This window comes from Rhyacophila brunnea, unplaced genomic scaffold, assembly GCF_057557595.1.
Source record: "Rhyacophila brunnea isolate RB1 unplaced genomic scaffold, BYU_Rbru_1.0 scaffold_13, whole genome shotgun sequence".
NCBI lineage: Eukaryota > Metazoa > Arthropoda > Insecta > Trichoptera > Rhyacophilidae > Rhyacophila > Rhyacophila brunnea.
The window spans coordinates 7,092,715-7,116,898 of NW_028232785.1; the positions used below are offsets into that span (position 1 = coordinate 7,092,715).

The following is a 24,184-nucleotide window of genomic DNA, read 5'->3' on the forward strand; positions in this document are numbered from 1 at the left end:
AATTCAGTCGGTCCCATCTTACTCGTAATAACCAAGTTCGACTGTATGTTGTCTTGAAATTTACTTGTATTCATCAACATAAAATGTAGCTATACAGGTTGATTGTAATCAAGACGTACTTTTCTGACATTTCGCGAATACCTACAGTTCCAGGTATTAAATCTAATAGGGTGCACATTTCTGTTAAACGTGACAAAAAAAATACTTTTTCATACAATTTTATAAATTTCTATGCCTAAAATGTATGGAAATAAAATTTTGGTGGCGTATAACAGAGCCAGTGCTTGTCTCGCAATTATTTCAGTCTGGTGTTTTTTCTTTTCCTTGTGTTGTTTTTTTATCTCTCCATACTTTTATCTGCGCTAGTTTTGCGTATTCAGACATATCACATACTTTTTTAATCTTTTTTAATCTTTATTATATAGTCAGGTTATTTTCTATATTTTTTAATGAAAATATTTTTGTTTTTCATACGAACAGACAAAATAAAACTTTTAAAATCTATGAAGAACTAAACACACAATGTAAACCCAACTTTATGCATTCCATTTCGTTACTTTTACATTCCACATATACGTTACCACCAATATAGTTTCGGAGTGGAAGTAACGGATTCTATTTTAGAAGTGGTTGAAGCCTCAATTAAGCTTAGTTTTATTGTTAAACCTGCGATATGTTTTATTATATCTGTAGTATAAAAGATAAGCTCCATATGTATAGTATGTGAAATAGAAATATGTGATTTCTTACCTTACAAATCGTGGTAACAGTAGTGGAACTTCTTAAATAACCAACCCAAAAAGCAACCTGTTCCGATAGCGATACCGACACACACCTACAATTTAAATTGTAAATGGCTATCAGTGTTATACAAAAATGTTGCTACATTAAAAAAATACATATTTATAGTGGAAATTTTTCGCCTTCATGTTAAAATCATGGTAACGGAATGTGGAATTCCACTTTTTCAAATATCCTGGGACACACTTTAAACGTGATTTTTTTCAATATTTCTCAAAATTTACGGAAAAACTGTATATTTTCCAAAAATATATAATGTAAGCTGTTGAAGACACTACGAATTTAATTTTACACACTCAGAATTAATGACGAAATCAGACTTTGTTTATTTGAATTTAGGAGTGGGACATGGTAAAAACACACTACCTTTCAATCTAAATAATCAATTACAATATATACAGGTCAGACAGTTGTATTAAACTGATCGAATAAAGTAAATTAATAAATTTGCATGTTAAAAATACATAACTTTCCAATATTCTATAATATAATAACTATGAAAAAATCAATCAAAGTCATGGGACATGCCAAAAATGCAATGTACAAACTTTGGCGAAAATGCCCCAATATTATATAAAAATGGGCGAAACGATTTTTAATTTAAAAATGTGGGAGATGTTAAGAAATACTCCTGTCTGTATAATAATTTCAGGCTGCCAGAATATCCCCGTAAAGATATTGCGGAAAAAGCTTCGAATAAAGTAGGAAAGACAAATGGTTTGACAGTTTGAGATTATTAGGTTTCAGTAGCCCCGTGTGCAAAGCATCAGTCACTGGCCAGTATATGAGTTCTATCACCAACCAGTTCGTCAGATTTTAGTTTCTGCGTGAGAGAAGATGCCAGCGCTCCGCTCCATTGGCGAGCCAACAGTCCGACGACAATAAAACGTCTTATTTGCTATGCTTTACTAGGTATTGATCATCGAACGAATATAAAAGTCGAGCTGTCAAAAGTCAAATATTGCGATTATCGTAATGTCTTCCGATAATTCTATAATTTTGTGTTATCTATTTATATGTAGACTTGCATAAAATAATATAGCAGTGAAAACAACACAAGTTTTACGTTTTCTTTTATGAATTTCATAAATACGAATAAAAAAATTATTTATAAATCTCTCATTTCCTAATGTGTAAATTTATTAATAAAAATGTTTAAAATAATTACAGGTTTTGTACCTACCTATTTATCATATCGAATTTACGTAGTGATGGACGGACGAAATCTGGCAACTCAGTGAATAAAATAATTCAAACATGTTTGAAATCCAAACAACCGGTCTGCGGATTAAAAGTTCGCAGATCTGGGGTGCTCCACGCGAAAAAAATTCGAAGATCGTCTGATTTGCGTTCCAGTGGAGCGCGTGCTTTATTATATACCTAGCTTTTTTTAGGTATACATATAGCTTTATTCCAAAAATAGCTGGGCTACACCTAGTAAATATTGGATGGCAGTGAAATAATATCGGTTACTTAAATAAACCAACTTATTAACAAACTAGGTACCTATGAACTGTGTTGGATCACCAAAGACGATTAATGTATTGTCATACATTATTGTCTATTATCACGGCGACCAATTAATATTAGTCTATGACGGCGGCCAAGTACTTGTTTGACAGTTTACTTACACGTGCTTAGCGTGACACGATTCTTTTTGAGAACGGACACTTTCAATGCGTAAAATGGACGTCAAACGCGAAGCAATTGACTTCGAACCTGATGCAGACGAGCAACATTCGTTCGATATGTCTTTACATGGAAATAACCCACAGTCAATTAACACTTTCATCAAACAAGAGTATGTTGATGATCCCGACCACGTTGCTAAGGTTAGTTTTCAAATGTTATTCATTATAAAAACACTTCAATCGACAATATTTGTATAAAAAAGTTATATTGTAATATTCTAAGACAGTTGTTCTCAGATGATGACACCAACGATAAACCTAAGTAAACAGGAAGCAAGTGTGTTCCCGAAAGAAATATGTGGTCACTTGGGAATTTTTCAAAGGCTGTGGAAGGAAACTTTTTAAAACTTAACCGATTATAATTACTGTATATGAGTCGCCAGCAGTAGTAGTACCTACGCTCTATTGATTTAGATAAGTTTTGAGCGGTTCGTTCTGAATTTAATCTATCAAAACGTTCTTGTGATTAAAGCTATAAAACAATGTACCTAGCACTTATTTTAATTTGTTCGCATAATTGTCTAACGACCGGTTTTGTTCGCTTTGAGAACATTATTACCAAATTTACATAACATATTATTTTATTTTTAATTCTATTATTATAAGTAGGTACCTATGAATTATCACGTGACATTGTTAATTTGGGTAGATTATATTGTTTGCACTGTGCTTGTTATTATATTTTTAATGGGTAGGTACCCCTCGTGATTACTGTTGTAGAGTACCTATCTAATGGATGTTTGAAGAATGATCAATGCAATGATTGAATTTTACCAAACAACAAATCACACATCGATTTAATGCCGAATCGCATTTTCACCGAGACCACTCGGGGTGGACCGAGCGTGAGAGTGTGGTAGGTCCGCTCGACTCGAGTTTGTATTCCTCGTCAGCACTCGCATCTGTTGCAGTTCTTTGTGCCTAGCTGCTGAAGTACTGGGCATATTAAAACCATAATGACGTATACAATTTGACAGCGCTAAAAATGTCACCATAATAAATTACAATACCAATAGAAGTGACACTGAGGTGTATTGTGTACTGGTAAATTACCTACCTATGAGATAATAGCAGACTAAACGTAGATATCCAATATGATGTCATTTTATTATTCGCATACCTATTCGCTTCCCCAGCAATTTCTTCTTTGGCGATTATCCGAAGTCGTGTTTTAAGAATGGTACCTAGTACGTCGCGACTGTAAGGTCAGTTTCAGACGGGACACCGGTGTCGCGCTTGCATATATTATTGGAGGCCTTTGTATTCGAATAAAGGGGCCTTTGTATTATGTTTATGAACGCCCCAGAGCTTATGAGTCAACGCGTGTCCGGTGCTCTTTTCCATCGGCTGGTGCATTCTCAAGACGCCGATACATTTTTTTTTATTACCGCAGGCAGTTTTATGTTCTAATTCATAACGCAAAATTATGCGTTGACTCTGGGGCACTCATAACATAATACATGGGCCACTTTATTCGAATACAAAGGTTTCCTATATTATATACGAGCGCGACACCAGTGTCCCGTCTTAAACGGGCCTAAGACTATCCGCTCACGTGAATACTCAAAAAAGACGAGACTGAAACTCCGGTATCTAGCTAATGTATTTCAATGACGGCAAGACTGGAATTTGTCAGTTTCAAAACGTTCGCGACCGAAACTGAAGAGACGCGATTTACTCTCAGTTTGCGGTCACTTCATAAAACAGTGGTCCCAATATTAGTACATTCGATGAAAAATCATATTTCCTTACCAAAATTGGTAGCACAGAACTGAACTGAACACGAAACAACAAACCATGACGTCAATATTCCCGTAAAGATATTACGGAAAATACTTTGAATTAAGTAGGAAAGACAATGGGTTTGACAATTTGAGGTTATGACACTATTAGGTTTCAGTAGCACCGTGTGCGAAGCATCGGTCACTGTGCAGTTTATGAGTTCCATCACCAACCAGTTCGTCAGATTGTAGTTTCTGCGTGAGCGGATGGCCTAAGATTGCAATAAATTTCGGACAATGGCTTCCTCAAACGGTCGGTGATGCTGTAACTTCGTGTCCTCGTGGCTCCATGAACAGTTAACTATTAATTATTATACGCATTCAAAAAATAATTATGTCACCTCGCATTCCGATGTGAAAATGCATAGTACGACGAATATATCTTGTCAGTCTAGCGTCACCTATTAATTCTCAAAAAAAACCTCTAAATGAATTGTCCACTACAAACTCAAATACTTATTTTCAGGGAGTAGATTTAAACGCAGAGAATGTTGAAGACACAATAAACCAAACCGTTCACGAGGATCCTCTACCCAGTTACTGTTCTTCAAAATGCAAACCAGCAAATCAGGTATGTCCACCACAAAACTCTATGAAAATTCAACAATGCCTACTTACTGTCATAGTGATTATTAGTGATATTTTTTGACGTGTTAAAATATTATTATGTTGAAATCATTGATTATAATGTTATCAGTGAACCAATAATTTTGTAAGGTTTATATTAAAATGAGTGAAATACATGGCATATATAAACAGTTTCATAGTACGCACCTAGGTACTTGTTTGAATAAAATATAACCGCACTGCATCGACACCTGCATGACGTTTTGAACATTTTTATCTTTTTTACATGTCTACACTTTTCAAATCATGACAAAATCACGTTTTTTGTTTTAAACGGTTGGCACTATGTATTCTCAATAAGAATATTGTCTATTATCTATCGTTTGTAGGTTGGGTTATGTTCAAAATAGTATCTATGGATATAATATCGCAAGTCATTTTAACGTACGCACACGTAGAAACTGTTAAAATTGATTAAAATTAACATGAATAAATATTAATAATTAAAAATAATAATACAATAACGTTGCACTCTCATCAATTGACTTTAGAGAGGTGGTAATCGTTCAAAATATTGTGCAAAATTACGAAACCAATGACTAAGTTTGTCGCCATGACAGCGTGACAGTGACGTGGCATGTATCTCAATTCGATCACAACTTAAGGCAGTACATCAGTTGAGGCACGGTCTAAAAAGACCGTGGATAGGCTATGCGCGGATTACGGGTCGCGGCTGCAAATGACGCCTGTCAAACGAAATATAATTTGTCATATCAATCCAACATATGTCCATTTTATGTTTTGTTTATTGTTCTATTAGTAACAATAATAATATATTCATTGACATGTTTTCTTTTTAAAGTAAATGGGTAACGTTTTTAGTCATCTTTGCACGATTTAAGAATTAATTGGCTGTCGCCATCACGAAGCAAAGTGACGTGTTTCCAGCTCGGCGTTCTCTCACAGAATGCGAGCGAGACCAAAATTTCGTCGCGCCTATAGTTGAAAATTATTTGCCGTTTCACTGATGTGTCACCTTAAGCCTCACCTGTTAAAGTCTACATTAGCAACAGAAAATTTCTTATAGCCATGGTATCTCAGGAACGGTCACATACTAATCTGCTGCTCGGAGATATGGAGATCGTCAACGAATATGTTTAACTCGGATTAACTAATCATCTTAAAGATGAATTCTAGACTGGCTTATTTGGTATCCCCACAGGGTTATGGGTATATCTGTAGCCGAGTTTCGCATTCCTGCAATCTTTAGCCCCCATGCGTACATCCGGTGGTGAATGATTAGCAATCGTCTGAAATAATATAATATATTATTTAAGTTCCATGCGTATTCATTTGTTATAACATCAACATATCCGTTTTTTTAATACATTCTTTACTATTCACTTTGATGTTATATTCCATGTTCTTTTAGTTGATTCCTGCAACTTCTGCATTGACCGACACCGCTAGTGTCGCATTGTCAAAGAAAATCTCAGAATTACAAGAGCCACATGATGAAATACAGATTGATGAACAAGACATCAAGCAAGAACTCGTGACATATTATCAAACAATTACTAATACAGACGTCGTCAGTCACACTGCTAAATGTAATCAATTGCAATCTACTGTCACAGATCCAGAATTATTAGTAGCTGTTATAAAGATTGAGAAGAAATCATTTCATTACGAAAATTTTGTATGCAGTATTTGTTTTGATTTTTTTGCATCGTTATATTTATTAAAACTTCACAAAGCAGTTCATAAAACAGCAACAACTAAAAAGATAGATAAGGGTGTAGGTCTATTAAAACCTACCAGTTACTCCAGTGTTAAATCTAATTCAAAGAACATACACAAAATGGTGCTTTCTGGTGAAAACCCGTTTAAATGTGATCAATGTGAATACTCGTGTATGCAATATGTTCATCTGAAAATGCATAAAGTTACTCATTCTAACGATAAACCATCAAAATGTGATAATAATGACTACTCATGTATTACATCTGGTGATTTAAAGATATTCAAATTGATTCATTCTGCTGAAAAGCCATTTAAATGTAGCGAATGCAATTACTTATCTAAATATGAGAGTCAAATGCGGCTTCACCAGATGATTCATTCTGGTGAAAAGGCATTTAAATGTAGCGAATGCAATTACTTATCTAAATATAAAGTTCAAATGAGGCGTCATCAGATGACTCATTCTGGTGAAAAGCCATTTAAATGTGACCAATGTAATTACTCATGTATAACATCTGCTAATATGAAAACTCACAAAATGACTCATTCTACTGAAAAGCCATTTAAATGTGACCGTTGTGATTACTCTTGTAAACAATCTGGTTACATGAAATTCCACAAAATTACTCATTCTAGTGAAAAGCCATTTAAATGTGACCAATGTAATTACTCGTGTATAATGTCTACTGAAATGAAAATACACAACATGGCTCATTCTGGTGAAAAGCCATTCAAATGTAATCAGTGTAGTTACTCATGTGCGCGATCTTATAAACTTAAAACACACAAAATGACACATTCTGGAGAAAAACCATTTAAATGTAATCAATGTGATTACTCGTGTATACGATCTAATCAGCTGAAAATACACAAAATGAGTCATTCTGGCGAAAAACCATTACAATGTGACCAGTGTAATTACGCTTGTATAGTATCTGGTAAGATGAAAAGACACAAAATGACTCATTCTGGGGAGAAGCCATTCAAATGCAGCCAATGTGATTACTCATCTTCTGATCATCTTAAATTACACAAAATGGCACATTCTGGAGAGAAACCGTTAAAATGTAATCTATGTGACTTCTTGTGTATACGATCTAATCAGCTGAAAAGACACAAAATGACTCATTCTGGTGAAAATCCATTTAAATGTGATCAATGTAATTTTAAGTGTGCGCGATCTGATCATCTTAATTCACACAAAATGACACATTCTGGTAAAAAAAAAACATATAAATGTGACAAATACAATTTTTCTTGAACTATCTATTTGAATTCGCACAAAAATTCACATCCTATGTAAATTGGCGTACACACAACTACTTAAAAAAGTATGTTGATTTGATTCGGTTCATTTATTTGGTATAACATACTTAGGTCAGTATATTTTATAATTATTTTGAAAGAAAAGCGATAGATGCTCGTCGAACAAGGTGTATGAAGGTAGAATACTGAGGTATATAACTTAAACAGATTAAATAAAATAAATGATCGTGGGGTTCTGTACCGCACAAAAGTTGGAATGTCTCGAATTCATGTTATGATAGAGTAATTATTGCAATTTAGAAGTTTTACATGTTCTCTAAAATCTGGCTTAGAGCTAATTTATTTGTGCTTGATAGATATTCATGTTTTTTTTAGAATTATCACTAACCATGTCCTTCTTTTTTCGTACAAGGTGGTTGTTACTAATTTTGAACAATCACAAACACCCAGGCTTTGAGAAAAACACATAAATATTTTTTTCATGGCCGGGATTCGAACCCAGAACTCTCGGGTGGAAGGCCAGCGCCTTTGCAATTTGTAACACTGGTTGTGTGATTTTGCAATGCATAGTGTAGTTACTGATAATACACACCACGCTAGTTGAAAGCGTCACCGCCTAATGTTCATTTCCCATGCGAATCAAGCATACGTAAAATATGTTTTTTTTTGTAGATTCTACAGATAAAAACACCACAATTATTTATCTCTCTATAAAGCTGATTCGTGGAGTTGGACGCAATGTAACTGACATTGAGTATTGCAAAAGTATTCATTTACTTAGTATATGCCCAAGCTAGATATTTTGTTTTATGATTCAACTAGATTGCTAAAGCACAAATTATTGCATTTTTCAGAACTATTTGGAAAATACATAATTAAAATATTACTCCACGAGTGTCTATTTCATCTATCTAGACGCCCCGTTTGATTTTAAATATTAAATTAAAAAATGAAGACATTATTGCATTATGAATAATTATTCTAGCACTAGCAAATTATTAAGTTGATGAAAAAGCCAGATAATATTTATCATATTATATTATTAAATACACAGTCAGTACGTCTGCAACACGGGTCACTTTGTGACTAATGAAATATTGATTTAAGCACCTCATTATCTATTTTTTTTTAAATTAATATTGATAACATATAATGTTAAAATATTTACGCACAAAATAATAATTATAATTACCATAGATTGGAAACATATGGTAGGTATTATAAGGAATAATAGGCCTCGCCTCATCAAAAATAGCCCTTACAAAGGAAAAATAATAACACATAAAAACTAGATTAAAATTGAACTATACCCATAAAACTGAATTAATTATTATTTCTTTTTAAACTTGATGTATCGAATTCTGGCGGCAAGTTTAACAGGATCATCGATAATATCACTGTTATTTTTACCACTCAGGATTTGACAGACATCTTTGCACCAACTATGGATAACTGTTTTAATGGATAAAGTACAAAATTTCCTAATAAATTCAGTCTTATGGATATCACAATTTATAAAATTAAAAATAACATCTTTATCTACCTGATCATGAATTTTCTTTTGCAAACCTAATGTGTGGCAATCATGTCTTAAATAACGGCAAGTTATTTCTTTAATACGGTTGAATGCAGTTATTACATCAACAGATGGATAACCAAGTGAGTGATGTTTAGTGTTATATTCGCGGGAATCAATGACCTGCATGCCGGGTGCATTAGGATTGCCGAAAGAAAAGGCATTGCACAGGGAACATTTTTTAAATAAGGTATTTTGTAACTTCTTAGCTACATAGCCAGCAACATAATTTGCTGCGCCAGCCTGTATAGAAGTCATATTGTCAGATACTGTACTTTCAGAAAATAATATATTGTTTTCCAAATCTGTACTTATATCTTGCTCAGGGGTAATGTCTTCATCACGCAAAAATATTCGCAGTGAATCTAGACATTTCCCTGAGTCATCCTCCTCACAATTAGAACCTACAGAGTGGGAGGAAGTCATATTATTTATAAGGAGCGTCTTGTACGCGGCTTCAAATCCTGAGCATGTCGGCATAACATTCCGAACCCCTTGGCTTCGAATAGATCCGAAGAAATTTTCCAGGGAGTCTTGATTGAAATGCCGAAGAAGCAAGGATTTGACGCCACGACCTTTCATATCCCTAGAAATGTCTTTGAAACCTCTCAGTGTTCTCCCCCAGTTCCCCAAGGTAGGTGGCTTGCTACACTTACCATTGCCATCGACAAAACATGCAGTCTCGAGTGTGGAGATGGCCTCTGACCAAAATTCCCAATGGAAAGAGTTTTCAGTCAGAGGTGCTCGGAATATTTTCCCTCCGACAAGAGTGGAGCTGCAATTGCAAGAGTCAAACAGCTTGTCGAAGAAGAGCAATATTCGAGCAGTCTCACATGCTTTACTCGGGATTAGGTTGACATCTGAAAATGAAAGAGATGATCACAATAAATTTCATCATGCTAATAAATCATATAGGCACATACTCAGGACTATTTCAATTTTTATACCTCTTCAGAACATATTTATTATGTATTTATATTATCAGACATTTACTTACATCGTTACTAATCGTTTGTTAACTAAATTAGCAAAAAAAAGGTTTAAATTCAATGCACACTAAGTACATAAAATAATGGGGCACTTGTTTTTATGCTGAAAAATCAGAATAAATACCTATAATATACTATATTCAGAAACAAATTGTATAATATACGTACTGGCAAAGAGTAGCATGTTCGCGCCCACTCCATGACTAAAAATCTGACTGGCATATTTCACCTTCATTTTTGGGATTTTATCTGGTACTACATGGAGCTCTGACAATTTTGGTAACACCCTAATCTCATTCATTGTAGTATCAGCATGATACACTTGTACCACATGATCCCATTTTCCAACTAATTGTTTTCCGTCAATTGTGCATTTTAAGTGTTTTGTCAATAAATTGTTTCTCATTCCTTTTATTAAATGGGGAATATCAAATAGTGGTATTACTTTGTGCCCATTTACTTCAAAGAAATTATCCTCACTCTTATACAGATGAGCTCGTTTCTCGTCGCTCAAATACGATCTTTTTGTCTGCTGGATGAGTTGCTTGATGGCAGCCTCATTACTCTTGCCTTGATCGCATACTGTTGCTACAACCCTTAGTCCAGTTGAGTTGACAGCTTCTATAACGGCTTTCAACTGAAACATGAGTTCAGGTGTTTTTGTTGACCCTGTACAGAATGTGTAAGCAACCGGTTGTTTAAATTTACGACGTATGCCTCTTATCATAAAAACAAGCACATGATCAGCAATTATGTTGGTCCTTCGATTATTGCCATAGTCTTCGAAGCCTTCGATTCTGTCCTTCCTTTCATCATATTGTAAACGGGGACTCAGAGCCATTTCATCAAAGAGTAATGTGCAATATCTTTGTTCTTGTGGTATTCTACGCACAATCTGTTTGAGGTGAATAAATATATGCTCATTAATGCCAGCAGTCAATGGTACTCTCTGAAGAACTTTCAGCAATGTTCGTGGAGCAGGCAAAACAAACACCTTAGATAAAAATCTATAAGCTTTTGGGCTCTGTTTGTATAATGATAGCGAAAGTATTTTTTCATCCTCCGTAAAGCGTCTTCCTCTAGCCTTCTTGCCAGACTGTTTTGCTTGAAGAGAGGTAAAGATTTTTGCAGAAGCTGTCATATTATCCGTTACCTGCATCAATGCCTCATCTTTTGAAAATACCTCCGCTGCATGAAGTCTACTTCGAAAACTTCTGCATTTCTTTAATGCCCTTTTCATCTGCCTTCGAACATTAACCGCTGTTCTATGGAGTATTCTTGCCTTGGGGGTGAGTTGTTCAACACGAGGGACTCCAACACGAGCTAAAATGCTGTCATATCTTTTACCTGAAACATCATAAAACAATGTATTATTTACTTATAATTATAACAATAAATCTTTTATTTTTCAGTTTTGTATAGTTGGCCATATATTTAATTTAAAACAAAAGCTACGATGTTTTTGAGAACACCATGTGTAATATGTATACATTATAATTTAATTATTATTCTTGCAAGTCGGATTTTTATAGTCCCAGTAAATTTAGCATCTTGTGAACCTGCCAATTTTAGTATTTTTTAGTTGTGTGGATATGATTGATTTCTGTCAAACAGCCCTAGTTTTGTGCTTCAAGGCACCTAAAAAAATATTACTCACATTTCTCTTGCCGAACAGCAGAAGTGCTAGGCCTCTCCAACTGAGGCTGTTGCTGCAACGATAAGTGCACTGGCGATTCTACACGTTCAGCTGAAATCGTACAATATTGACCATCATCAATAGTCGTTGAAGAACAGTTTATCCTACCGGCTAACAAATCAAGCAGTATTGAAATAAAGTTACTATCGTGATAATAACTGTTCACACGTAAAAGTTCTGACTGCCTCGCCAAACTCATTCTTCAAGCGTAAGCGAGATGCGATGTTGTCCAATGTATGGTGCTATTTGACAGGTTGTGAAAATTGGGAAACGTCAAATAAGCTCCGCACTGACGTGTACTGCGTATTATTTCCAAAAGGTTCGCTTCTATCGCTCAACTGCGCATGCATATCCGCCAAGCAAGTCCCGACTACTGCGTTTGGAAGGTATGTTATTTAAAAATATTACTCACTTTCCTCTTGCCGAACAGCAGAAGTGCTAGGCTGCACCAACTGACGCTGTTGCTGCAACGACAAGTGCACTGGCGATTCTACACGTTCAGCTGAAATCGTACAATATTGACCATCATTAACAGTCGTTGAGGAACAGTTTATCCTACCGGCTAACAAATCAAGCAGTATTGAAATAAAGTTACTATCGTGATAATAACTGTTCACACGTAAAAATTCTGACTGCCTCGCCAAACTCATTCTTCAAGTGTTAGCGAGACGCGATGTTGTCAATGTATGGTGCTATTTGACAGGTTGTGAAAATTGGGAAACGGCAAATAAGCTCCGCACTGACGTGTACTGCGTATTATTTCCTAAAGGATCGCTTCTATCGCTCCGCTCAACTGCGCATGCATATCCGCCAAGCAAGTCCCGACTACTGCGTTTGGAAGGTATGTTATTTAAAAATATTACTCACTTTCCTCTTGCCGAACAGCAGAAGTGCTAGGCCTCTCCAACTGACGCTGTTGCTGCAACGACAAGTGCACTGGCGATTCTACACGTTCAGCTGAAATCGTACAATATTGACCATCATTAATAGTCGTTGAGGAACAGTTTATCCTACCGGCTAACACATCAAGCAGTATTGAAATAAAGTTACTATCATGATAATAACTGTTCACACGTAAAAGTTCTGACTTCCTCGCCAAACTCATTCTTCAAGTGTTAGCGAGACGCGATGTTGTCAATGTATGGTGCTATTTGACAGGTTGTGAAAATTGGGAAACGTCAAATAAGCTCCGCACTGACGTGTACTGCGTATTATTTCCAAAAGGTTCGCTTCTATCGCTCAACTGCGCATGCATATCCGCCAAGCAAGTCCCGACTACTGCGTTTGGAAGGTATGTTATTTAAAAATATTACTCACTTTCCTCTTGCCGAACAGCAGAAGTGCTAGGCCTCTCCAACTGACGCTGTTGCTGCAACGACAAGTGCACTGGCGATTCTACACGTTCAGCTGAAATCGTACAATATTGACCATCATTAATAGTCGTTGAGGAACAGTTTATCCTACCGGCTAACAAATCAAGCAGTATTGAAATAAAGTTACTATCGTGATAATAACTGTTCACACGTAAAAGTTCTGACTGCCTCGCCAAACTCATTCTTCAAGCGTAAGCAAGATGCGATGTTGTCCAATGTATGGTGCTATTTGACAGGTTGTGAAAATTGGGAAACGTCAAATAAGCTCCGCACTGACGTGTACTTCGTATTATTTTCAAAAGGTTCGCTTTTATCGCTCAACTGCGCATGCATATCTGCCAAGCAAGTCCTGACTACTGCATTTGGTAGGTACGTTACTTAAAAATATTACTTACGTTCTTCTTCCCAAATAACAGTAGTTCTAGGCTGCACCAACTGAGGCTGTTGCCCTATCGTCAAGGATGATTCTGCACCTGAAATCGTGCAATGTTCGCCATAATTAGTAATCGTTGAAGAAGAGTTTACCACACCTTCTTCTTTGGTAGTCTGCAGTATGAATTGTACAGTATATTTATTGATTTGATGTTTATAGTGGAACAAATGTAAATCAAATAGCTTAAAGAAGCATGATACATAACTGATAAATTTACTCTTACCTGGAATATGTAGCGTTGGTATTGCCAATATGCTGAGTCTATTATTACGCATTCGATACTTATACTCAAAGTGAGCATCACATATCCGTCGGTGCTTACGTATAAAAGTCGCATCTAATTGTTTTATATGGACGCCGCTGACTCGTGCCCATTCTAAAAATCTATCTGCTTCTTTCTCTGGGTGTGGATAACTGTGAAGGACCACTCCAGCTGAAATATAAAATAATACCAAATTACTGCAGCGGTGCTACAAGAGCGACCTACGTGCTGCAGGTCTGACATGGCGGGAGGCGCAAGAGTTGGCGATGGATCAAGGGAAGTGGCGCCAACTTGTGCTTGCCCTATGTCCCAATGTTGGGACGTGACAGGGTGGAAGAAGAAGACTACATATTTTTCAGACAACATGGAGCGGAGCTTATACAGACTTTTCTACAGGTCTTTGAGTAATATTCATATTTGAGAGAAAGTTTGACATATTATTGTATGTAGAAATGTTTTTTGGGACCGCGAAGTCTCACATTGAAATTAGTGCAGATGTTTTAATACTAATATTGATAACTTACGTCTAAAAATAACACATCCATCAACAGCACATTTTTTGTTTGACATTTTACAGCTATGGATACTTAACACAAGAATATAGAGTATAATATTATTGTTTGCTGGACAGACAATTATATTAGGCTAGTATTCTGGACACAAGAATAGACTAAGACACAAGGATTTCTCCTTAATTTTATAAAAATCAAGCAACTATAAACATAAGTCGAAAAAAATACGAGTCGTGAGCGGATGCGAAATTGAGACCTCGCGCCAAAAATAAAACGAATGTTGCCATTAATAATTAGAATATAAGTGATATTAAGATACAGTTAATTAAGGAATTATAGAAACGATAATAATAAACACCTATGTCACTGTTTAAAATAAGTTTGTAAACAAATAACCATTGAAAATACAAAGCCACGTGCTCACCAAAAAACAATTTATTTTATTTTATTTATTTTTGTAAACCCTGAGTTCTCGGGATATCTCACTCCACACAATTGCTCTGAATACGCAAATTATCGACTGACCAACCCTACGAGATATTATATTCTAGGAAAAAATATATGGTAATTAGAACAGCTTGTAACTACATACTGTTTGATTTATAAAGCCCCAAGGGAAGATCTAACAAAATATTCGTAGGTGCCGCCAAAAAAGTTTAGTAAAAACTGATTTGCAGAATCAAATACTATTAATATTCTAAGAGATTATGGAAAACGCACTAATTTCTCAATTAAACGACACTTTATTGGTATTTTAACATTTTTACTTCGATCTGTGAACCACCAAAATATCTACCTACCTATTGAATTGAGACATTTCAAAATTGTCCTGAAGATTTTACAGGTATTTACGTCACGTTTATATCCGATATTTCCTTACTGTATACGTTCGCCATATTTACTGTTCACGTCTAACAAAATGACATTTTCATCGCTTAAGACCTTCTAATCCTTTATTGACAGATAGAACTAATTATTTTAATTCAAATAACGAATGTACGCATTGCCGCACATTTTTTTCTGGTGAGAAAGCTATACAACTTGTGACGGCAATTGTATTGCTGTTAAAAGTTCCCCAAAATACGAAAATAGTAGTCTACGTTGCCGAAACTTTTCATCTATTGCCTCTGCATTCTGGCAGCATGGTTGGTCGATATATCGAATAGCGAACTCACTCGAATATACCTACGGCAATAATTGCTAGTTAAATGTATTTCATTCTCGCTCTGCTCCATATGTGCATCTCTGTTTGACCTCACCATCATGTGATGATGACATCATTCATCATCAGCCGCGCATAACAACCGGTTTCCAGTACCTCTACGAAGACTCAAGTACTTTAACCAGTAGTCCCCAATCTTAGGAGGACAGTGACTCTCACCTCTTTGAATTTGCGTGGCGTGTGTAATTAAAATACTTAGTTTATAATCCTAATAAATCAGTTTCATAAATATAAAATTAGTTTTAATGAACAAGTTAATAAATAATAACTTTACAAACTCTGTAAAATTTGTTTTACGAAATAATAATCTTGTGATCTGTGTAATAAATGAGTTTAATGAATAGTAAATTTTATAAACTAAATAAAACTGTTTTTTATAAATTAATAAACTACCTATTCAAACTTTTAGTAAGGATGTTTCATGAAGAAGCTTCCATTATAAACGACCTTAAGGTTTATAAATAAATCAACTACAGAACATTTAGAGACATTTTTTGGTAAGAACCTTAAATATATATAACCCCCTACGGGTATAATTATAAAACTGTTTGTGAATAAAGAAGATAATATTAAACATCGATACACTAACAGCGAGATTTTTTTTTTTGAAAGTCAATTAAAGAAAGTGTGACTACTGCACTACTACAGCACAATTTAAATCCTCAATTTAGACCTCCGGATTCAGGGTTGGAGCTAGCCAGAGCCCGAATATGGTCAAAGTGAAGACATGCAAATCGTAAAACTGGCAAATTAGCGAAATGTCAAACTATCTGAGGTGAATGAAAATCCATCCCGAAGGAAGAACTATGGCGCCGTCTACCTATCCATACTATAAATCCAACACCATGTCATTAAGATGCCAAGCCGTCTACAAGACCAGCGAGACAGACTGGCGACCGCTAGTCAAGTTAATTAAATTTAATGTGGGTTAATATTTCATTTAAAAAATGACGACACGACGTTTATGTTAATTTTATTATTGATAGTGTCAATGGTCACATTCACCTCACATTTTTGTAATGTTATTTCTGTAATAAAAATCGTGTCCAAAATTTGATGTTTAATAAAAATAAAACTGATCCCAGATTTTTAACCCTTTATGTCTACCCAAACCATAATACAATAATAAGTATTGTCATAAATGTTCGGTGACCGTAGCCCTGACCAAGGACATCTGCATAATAAATGAACAATGTTACCTGTCCTCTTCGGAAACCAAACATGCAAGGACAATAAAATTGTACATATTAGAACATGTTCGATATTCGGAATGCAATTCTCGCCAATCATGTTTGGGGAGCTTGCTGCCTCGTCACCATTATACATACTGCCTTGCTAACTTAGATTAGCCTGCTAAGTAAAAAACAGTAGGTACCTACTGTGTTTAGCTTTAGTGAAATTAAAACCCAAGCTTTAAAGTATCTCTTCTCGTATAATGCGTCAATTACATTGAGCTACTTAACGAGCTTTTGGCGAATATTAATAGCGGGCGATTGTGATGATAACACACAAAACTTTCCATTCGCTGAGAAGCCACACGCCAGCGACTATTTTGACAGAACGTAGCTCGTTTTTTTACCGGACGTTGCTACTGCGCAGACGCAGTAGGCCCACACGCCGGCGTGTAGCGTGTAAAGTTGACCGGCTTTCAACTTTTCTCGGTAGATTGCTTACAATCTGCTTGTTAGCGTGTTCAACGATGACGCTGGGCGACTTTGCGGGCAGATTGTAAATTCGCCAACAAGCAGCTCGTAAAGTAATTCAATGTAAATGACGCATTAAACACCTTTGCGGTAGGAGTTCTTTCCGGACCCTAGTAAATTAATTTAATCTTTAGTTTCATTATTTGATTTTGAGTTTGAATTTCTTGAAAAATCTGTTGGCTATCGCCTGATGCTGTGAATGCCAAAGCAATGGATGTGACAATGATCCATTGCTGGGGTTAGGTTCCACGTTGCTTTATACTGTACCTACTGAGCTGAATAAGAACGACTGGGTGTCCATCAATGGCTTCAATAGAAGTTATATACCTACCTCATGTAGCCATACTTTCTTACTGATTTTACCAATGCAGTAGGTGCTGGTTTATTGGACATTGGTCTGATTATTGTCAGATGTAACCAGTGCAGTTTAGAAATACTTACTGCATCAAAAATATTAATTTATCAAATGATTGAGTACCTACCTAGTGGTAAAATGGGATGAAGTGGTGCCAACTTTTGACGTTTTTTTTCAAATACCTCTGCCATTTATTCTCGATCTAGATTGTAATTCTAAATAGGTATATAATGAATGTGTCTTCGAACTCATTCTAATGTAAAATAAGTAAAAAAAAAAAAGTACATAATTCCAATACTGGGGAAAAGTTATGGTCGATTAAAAACTGGCCCATACCACCCATATTTTGTGGTGAAATTGTCTACCCCTTAAAGCTAATATAATTTCAAACCAATTCACTTCACCACGTATAATCAATTAGTTGTATAAAGATATAGGTAGGTAGCCTCAAAATTTAGAAAAAAAGCTTAACTTAATTTATCATCGTACCTACCTACTAAATATCCTTTTCTGGAGTCAAATTTTGCATGGATCATGATTTTTAGTCAAATAGTCAAATTTAGTGCCAAATTGTCATTCAATTATAATAACCTCCTATATATTATTATCGTAAGAGATTTTGGAAAACGCACCGACTTTTTTATTTAAATACCACTTTGTTGATTATTAAAGGAATTCACTTCAATTTTTGGAGTCCCGAATCTACTTCCATTTGAATCGGGCACAATCTGATATAACTCGACACAATCACAGCTAAAATCATTTTTAAATCGCGTTTTACATCCGTCACCATACATTTTCGCTACTCTGTCTATCTACCGCAAATTGATTATAATGTCGCTTAATACTTTCTTTTTAATCGAAATTTCAGAAATCAGAATTAATATTCCATAAATCTATTAAAATCTGTAAGCAGCACATTGGCGTACGATGGGTTTTAACACAAAATAAATACATATTTCCTCACTAATTACGAACTACGAAAATATAATCTAAAACCATGTCACTGCTTTTTATGAGTCAAACTAATAGACTTAGATTGTCATTTGTTTTCTTTCGCAAAACAAGTTCATTTGAAGTGTCAGAATTCAAATTTAGAATTTGCAGAATTAATCAAAAAATGTGACATTTCTATTAGCATGTTAAATAATCAATATCAATCAAGACATTTTTATTGTAAGATGAGTTTTCTATTACTTAATAACAAATTTGATTTTTTTTAAATACTTCTTTGTGGCTGTTTACGCACTATTTTTTTATTGAATAATTACCAAGGCTACTAATTTCCATAGATACGGTCATATTAAGTTGCCATTGCAAACAATGAAAGAAATTAATAGGTACGAATTGTTATAGTTAACAAAATGTGTGATATTATATAAAATCTACATATTTTTATCATCCTTATCATCAATCTTGACCTATCCACTGCTGGATGAAGGTCTCCTTAGCCTTATTCTACTCCTTACTTACTCATGAATTATTATATTCATCAAAATCAGTGATATTATACTATCTACCTATCTATATTTATAATGCCATTATTATCACGAGCCTAATTAAATCCACTGCTGGATGAAGGCCTCTCTATGTTGATTGTATTCTTGACAGTTAGTATTGAATTTCATCATCATCATCATCAATGGGTTCCGCAACGTGATTCTACGACTATCGGTTTAACGAATTTGTGATATTATACCTATTTCTATCATCTTTATCATCATCGACCTGAACCAATACACTGCTGGATAAAGGCCTCCCATAGCCTGATTATACTCGTTTCTGTCATATGAATTGCTGTATTTATCAAAATCGGTGATATTACATTTATCGACATATTCATATCGTCACCATCATCAATCACAATCAATCCACTGCTGGATGAAGGGTTCCGCAACCTGATCCTACTACTATAGGTTTAACGAATTTTTGATATTATACCTATTTATATCGCCCTTATCATCATCGACCTGAACCAATCCACTGCTGGATAAAGGCCTCCCATGTCTGATTCTACTCCTTTATGTCATTTGAATTGCTGTATGTATCAAAATTGGTGATATTATATCTATTTATATTGCCGTTAGCATCATGAGCCTGAATCAATCCACTGATGGGTGAAGGCCTTTCTAATTTGTTTGTATTTCTGTCGATCATATGAATTGCTATATTTATCAAAATTGCTGATATTATATTTACCCATTCATAATATCGTCATTATCATCATCAACCAAGATCAAACCACTGCTGGATGAAGGTTATGCCAACCTAATTCTACTCTTCCTAGTCATATAAACTGCTATATTTTTTTTAAATTTGTGATTTTATATACCTACCTATTTATATCGTCATTATCGTCATCAATCCACTGCTGGATGAAGGCCTCTTAAAGTTGATTCCACATTTTTAGGTTTTATATATTCCTATTATTATCAAAATTGGTCTATTCCTCTCAGATATAATATGTACTGTTTTCTTATTTGTCAACATTTGTCTCGATATAAATGTCCCGAACAGACAAACTATATTAGTTAAGGTTAATTTTGAATTAAAAATTTGATTTTGAAATATTATTCTATGGCTGCAAGCATTTATTTTTTATTGACAATGAAACAAAACAATGTTTAAATTTGTTTTTAGTGCTACTAACCTTTTTCTATTATGTAAATGGGACCTGAAAGAGATTAATATTTTGATATATTGGATCGCTTTTAATAATAATCACATAATATTGCTGTATATTCGAATGAATGAGAATTCTGATATATAATTATTTATCATATATAAATGCACATACCTACACAATAATATATATTTTGTATTAAAATTAAAATGTCATTAGTAGCAATCGGCGATTGCCAGGTGTTCTGCTAGGTCTAGCAGCCTGAAGTGATATCAGGTGATATTGTGAAAGCCTGACTCCAGAATAGACTACGCATATGAATCCAAATTTGTATTGGCAGTGACGATATGCAAATCGTAAAACTGACAAATCAGCGAAATGTCTGACGTAAATGAAAATCCATCCCAAAGGGAAAACAATGGCGCCGTCTACACATACTTTACCATTATATTAAAATCCAACACCATGTCAGCGAGACAGACTGGCGAGAGCCAGCTGGCTCAGCTAGTAATTATTATTGTGGTTACAACTTCATACACATTGAACATGGTAAGTATTTTCTCAGCACTGCACTAAAATACACAAGCAATAACAAGTCGAGACGTCAATATTATATAAAAATGGGTGAACGGATTTTTAATTTAAAAATGTGGGAGATGTTGAGAAATACTTCTGTCTGTATAATAATTTCAGGCTGCCAGAATATTCCCGTAAAAATATTGCGGAAAAAGCTTCGAATAAAGTAGGAAAGACAATAGTTTTGACAGTTCGAGATTATTAGGTTACAGTAGCCCCGTGTGCGAAGCATCAGTCACTGACCAGTAGGTATATGAGTTCCATCACCAACCATTTCGACAGATTTTAGTTTCTGCGTGAGAGACGATGCCAGCGCTCCGCTCCATTGGCGAGCCAAAAGTCCGACGACAATAAATCGTCCGATTTGCTATTCTCTACTAGGTACTGATCAACGAACGAATAAAAAGGTCGAGCTGTCATAAGTCAAATATTGCGATTATCGTAATGTTTTCCGATAATCCTATAATTTTGTGTTATTTATATGTAGACTTGCATAAAATGATATAGCAGTGAAAACAACATAAGTTTTACGTTTTCTTTTATGAATTTCATAAATACAAATTAAAAAAATATAAGTATATAAATCTCTCATTTCCTAATGTGTAAATTAATTAATAAAAATGTTTAAAACAATTACAGATTTTTTCGGTCCGAATGGTTGAGTAGGTACCTACCTATTTATCAAATCGAATCTACGTAGTGATCGACGGACGAAGTCTGGCAACTCAGTGAGTAAAATAATTTAAACATGTTTGAAATCCAAAGAACCGGTCTGCGGATTAGAAAGTTCCCAGATCTGGGGTGCTCCACGTGAAAAAAATCCGAAAATCGTACGATTTGCGTGCCAGTGGAGCGCGGGTTTTATTATATGCCTAGCTTTTTTTACTATACCTATAGCTATATTCCAAAAATAGCTGGCCTACACCTAGTAAATATTAGCTGGCAGTGAAATAATATCGGTTACTTAAATAAACCAACTTATCAACAAACTAGGTACCTATGAACTGTGTTGGATCACCAAAGACGATTTATGTAATTTCATACATTATTTTCTATTATCACGGCGAACAATTAATATTAGTCTATGACGGCGGCCAAGTACTTGTTTGACAGTTTGCTTACACGTGTTTAGCGTGACACGATTCTTTTTTAGAACGGACACATTCAATGCGTAAAATGGACGTCAAACGCGAAGCAGTTGACTTCGAACCTGATGCAAACGAGCAACATTCGTTCGATATGTCTTTACATGGAAATAACCCAAAGTCAATTAATACTTTCATCAAACAAGAGTATGTTGATGATCCCGACGACGTTGCTAAGGTTAGTTTTCAAATGTCATTCATTAAAAACACTCCAATCGATAATATTTGTATAAAAAAGTTATATTGTAATATTCTAAGACAGTTGATTCTCAGATGACACCAACGATAAACCTAAGTAGACAGGAAGCAAGTGTGTTCCCGAAAGAAATATGTAGTCACTTGGGAATTTTTCAAAGGCTGTAGAAGGAAACTTTTTAAAACTTTAGTTGATTATAATTACTATAAATATGAGTCACCAGCAATGGTCCCCTCTATTGATTTAGATAAAATAAGTTTGGAACGTTCGTTCAAAATTAAACCTATCAAAATGTTCTTGTGATTAAAGCTATAAAACAATGTAGTACTTATTTTAATTTGTTCGCATAATAGTCTAACGACCGGTTTCGTTCACTTTGAGAACATTATTAACAAATCTACATAATATATTATTTTATTTTTAATTCTATTACTATAAGTACCTATGAATTGACACGTGACATTGTTAATTTGGGTAGATTATATTATTTGCACTGTGCTTGTTATTATATTTTTGAATGGGTAGGTACCCCTCGTGATTACTTTTGTAGAGTATCTATCTAATGGATGTTTGAAGAATAATCAATTCAATGAATGAATTTTACCAAACAACAAATCACACATCGATGTAATGCCAAATCACACTTTGACCGAGACCACTCAGGGTGGACCGAGCGTGAGAGTGTGGTAGGTCCACTCGACTCGAGCTTATATTTCTCGTCAGCACTCGCATCTGTGGCAGTTCTTTGTGCCTAGCTGCAGTAGCGCTGGGCATAGTAAAACCATAATGACGTATACAATTTGACGGCGATAAAAATTTCACCCTAATTAATAATTACAATGCCAATAGAAGTCAGACAGCACACCTATTCTATTTGCTTCCCAGGCAATTTCTTCTTTGTCGATTATCCAGTCCGGCGAAGTCCAGTTTAAAAAAAATTTAGAGACGCGATATCCTCTCAGTTTCCGGTCACCCATAAAACAGTGATCCCAATATCAGTAGATTCGATGAAAAATCATATTTTCTTACCAAAATTGGTAGCACTGAACTGAAATGGACAAGAAACAACAAGGCATGACATCAAAAGTTAAAGATAGGCGAACCGATTTTTAATTTAAAATATGCGACGGAAGTTGAGAAATACTCCTGCCTGTATAATTACAGACTGCCAGAATATTCCCGTAAAGATATTACGGAAAATGCTTAGAATTAAGTAGGAAAGACAATGGGTTTGAGGTTATGAGACTATTGGGTTTCAGTAGCACCGTGTGGTGCGAAGCATCGATCGCTGTGCAGTTTATGAGTTCCATCACCAACCAGTTCGTCAGATTGTAGTTTCTGCATGAGCGGATGGCCTAAGATTGCAATAAATTTCGGACAACGGCTTCCTCAAACGGTCGGTGATGCTGTAACTTAGTGACCTCGTGGCTCCAGGAACAGTTAACTATTAATTATTCACCCATACAAAAAATAATTATGTCACCTCGCTTTCCGATGAAAAAATGCATAGTAGGTACAACGAATATGTCGTGTCAGTCTAGCGTCACCTATTTAATCTCAAAAAACCCTCCAAATGAATTGTCTACTACATCGAATACTAACTTATTTTCAGGGAGTAGTTTTCAACGCAGAGAATGTAAAAGACACAATAAACCAAACCTTTCACGAGGATCC

At 35.1% G+C, this 24,184-nt stretch overlaps 1 protein-coding gene across 1 annotated transcript; it reads right to left on the reverse strand.

The window, feature by feature from the left end:
* Positions 1–12,925: 12,925 nt before the first annotated feature.
* On the reverse strand, positions 12,926–23,284 carry LOC147076317 (uncharacterized). The gene is made up of 4 exons (XM_085940406.1): positions 23,155–23,284; positions 13,879–13,956; positions 13,428–13,517; positions 12,926–13,067 (listed from the first exon to the last, which is right to left on the reverse strand). The coding sequence occupies exons 1-4, from the start codon at positions 23,282–23,284 to the stop codon at positions 12,970–12,972; spliced, it is 396 nt and encodes a 131-aa protein (XP_085796532.1). The 3' UTR covers positions 12,926–12,969.
* Positions 23,285–24,184: the final 900 nt, after the last annotated feature.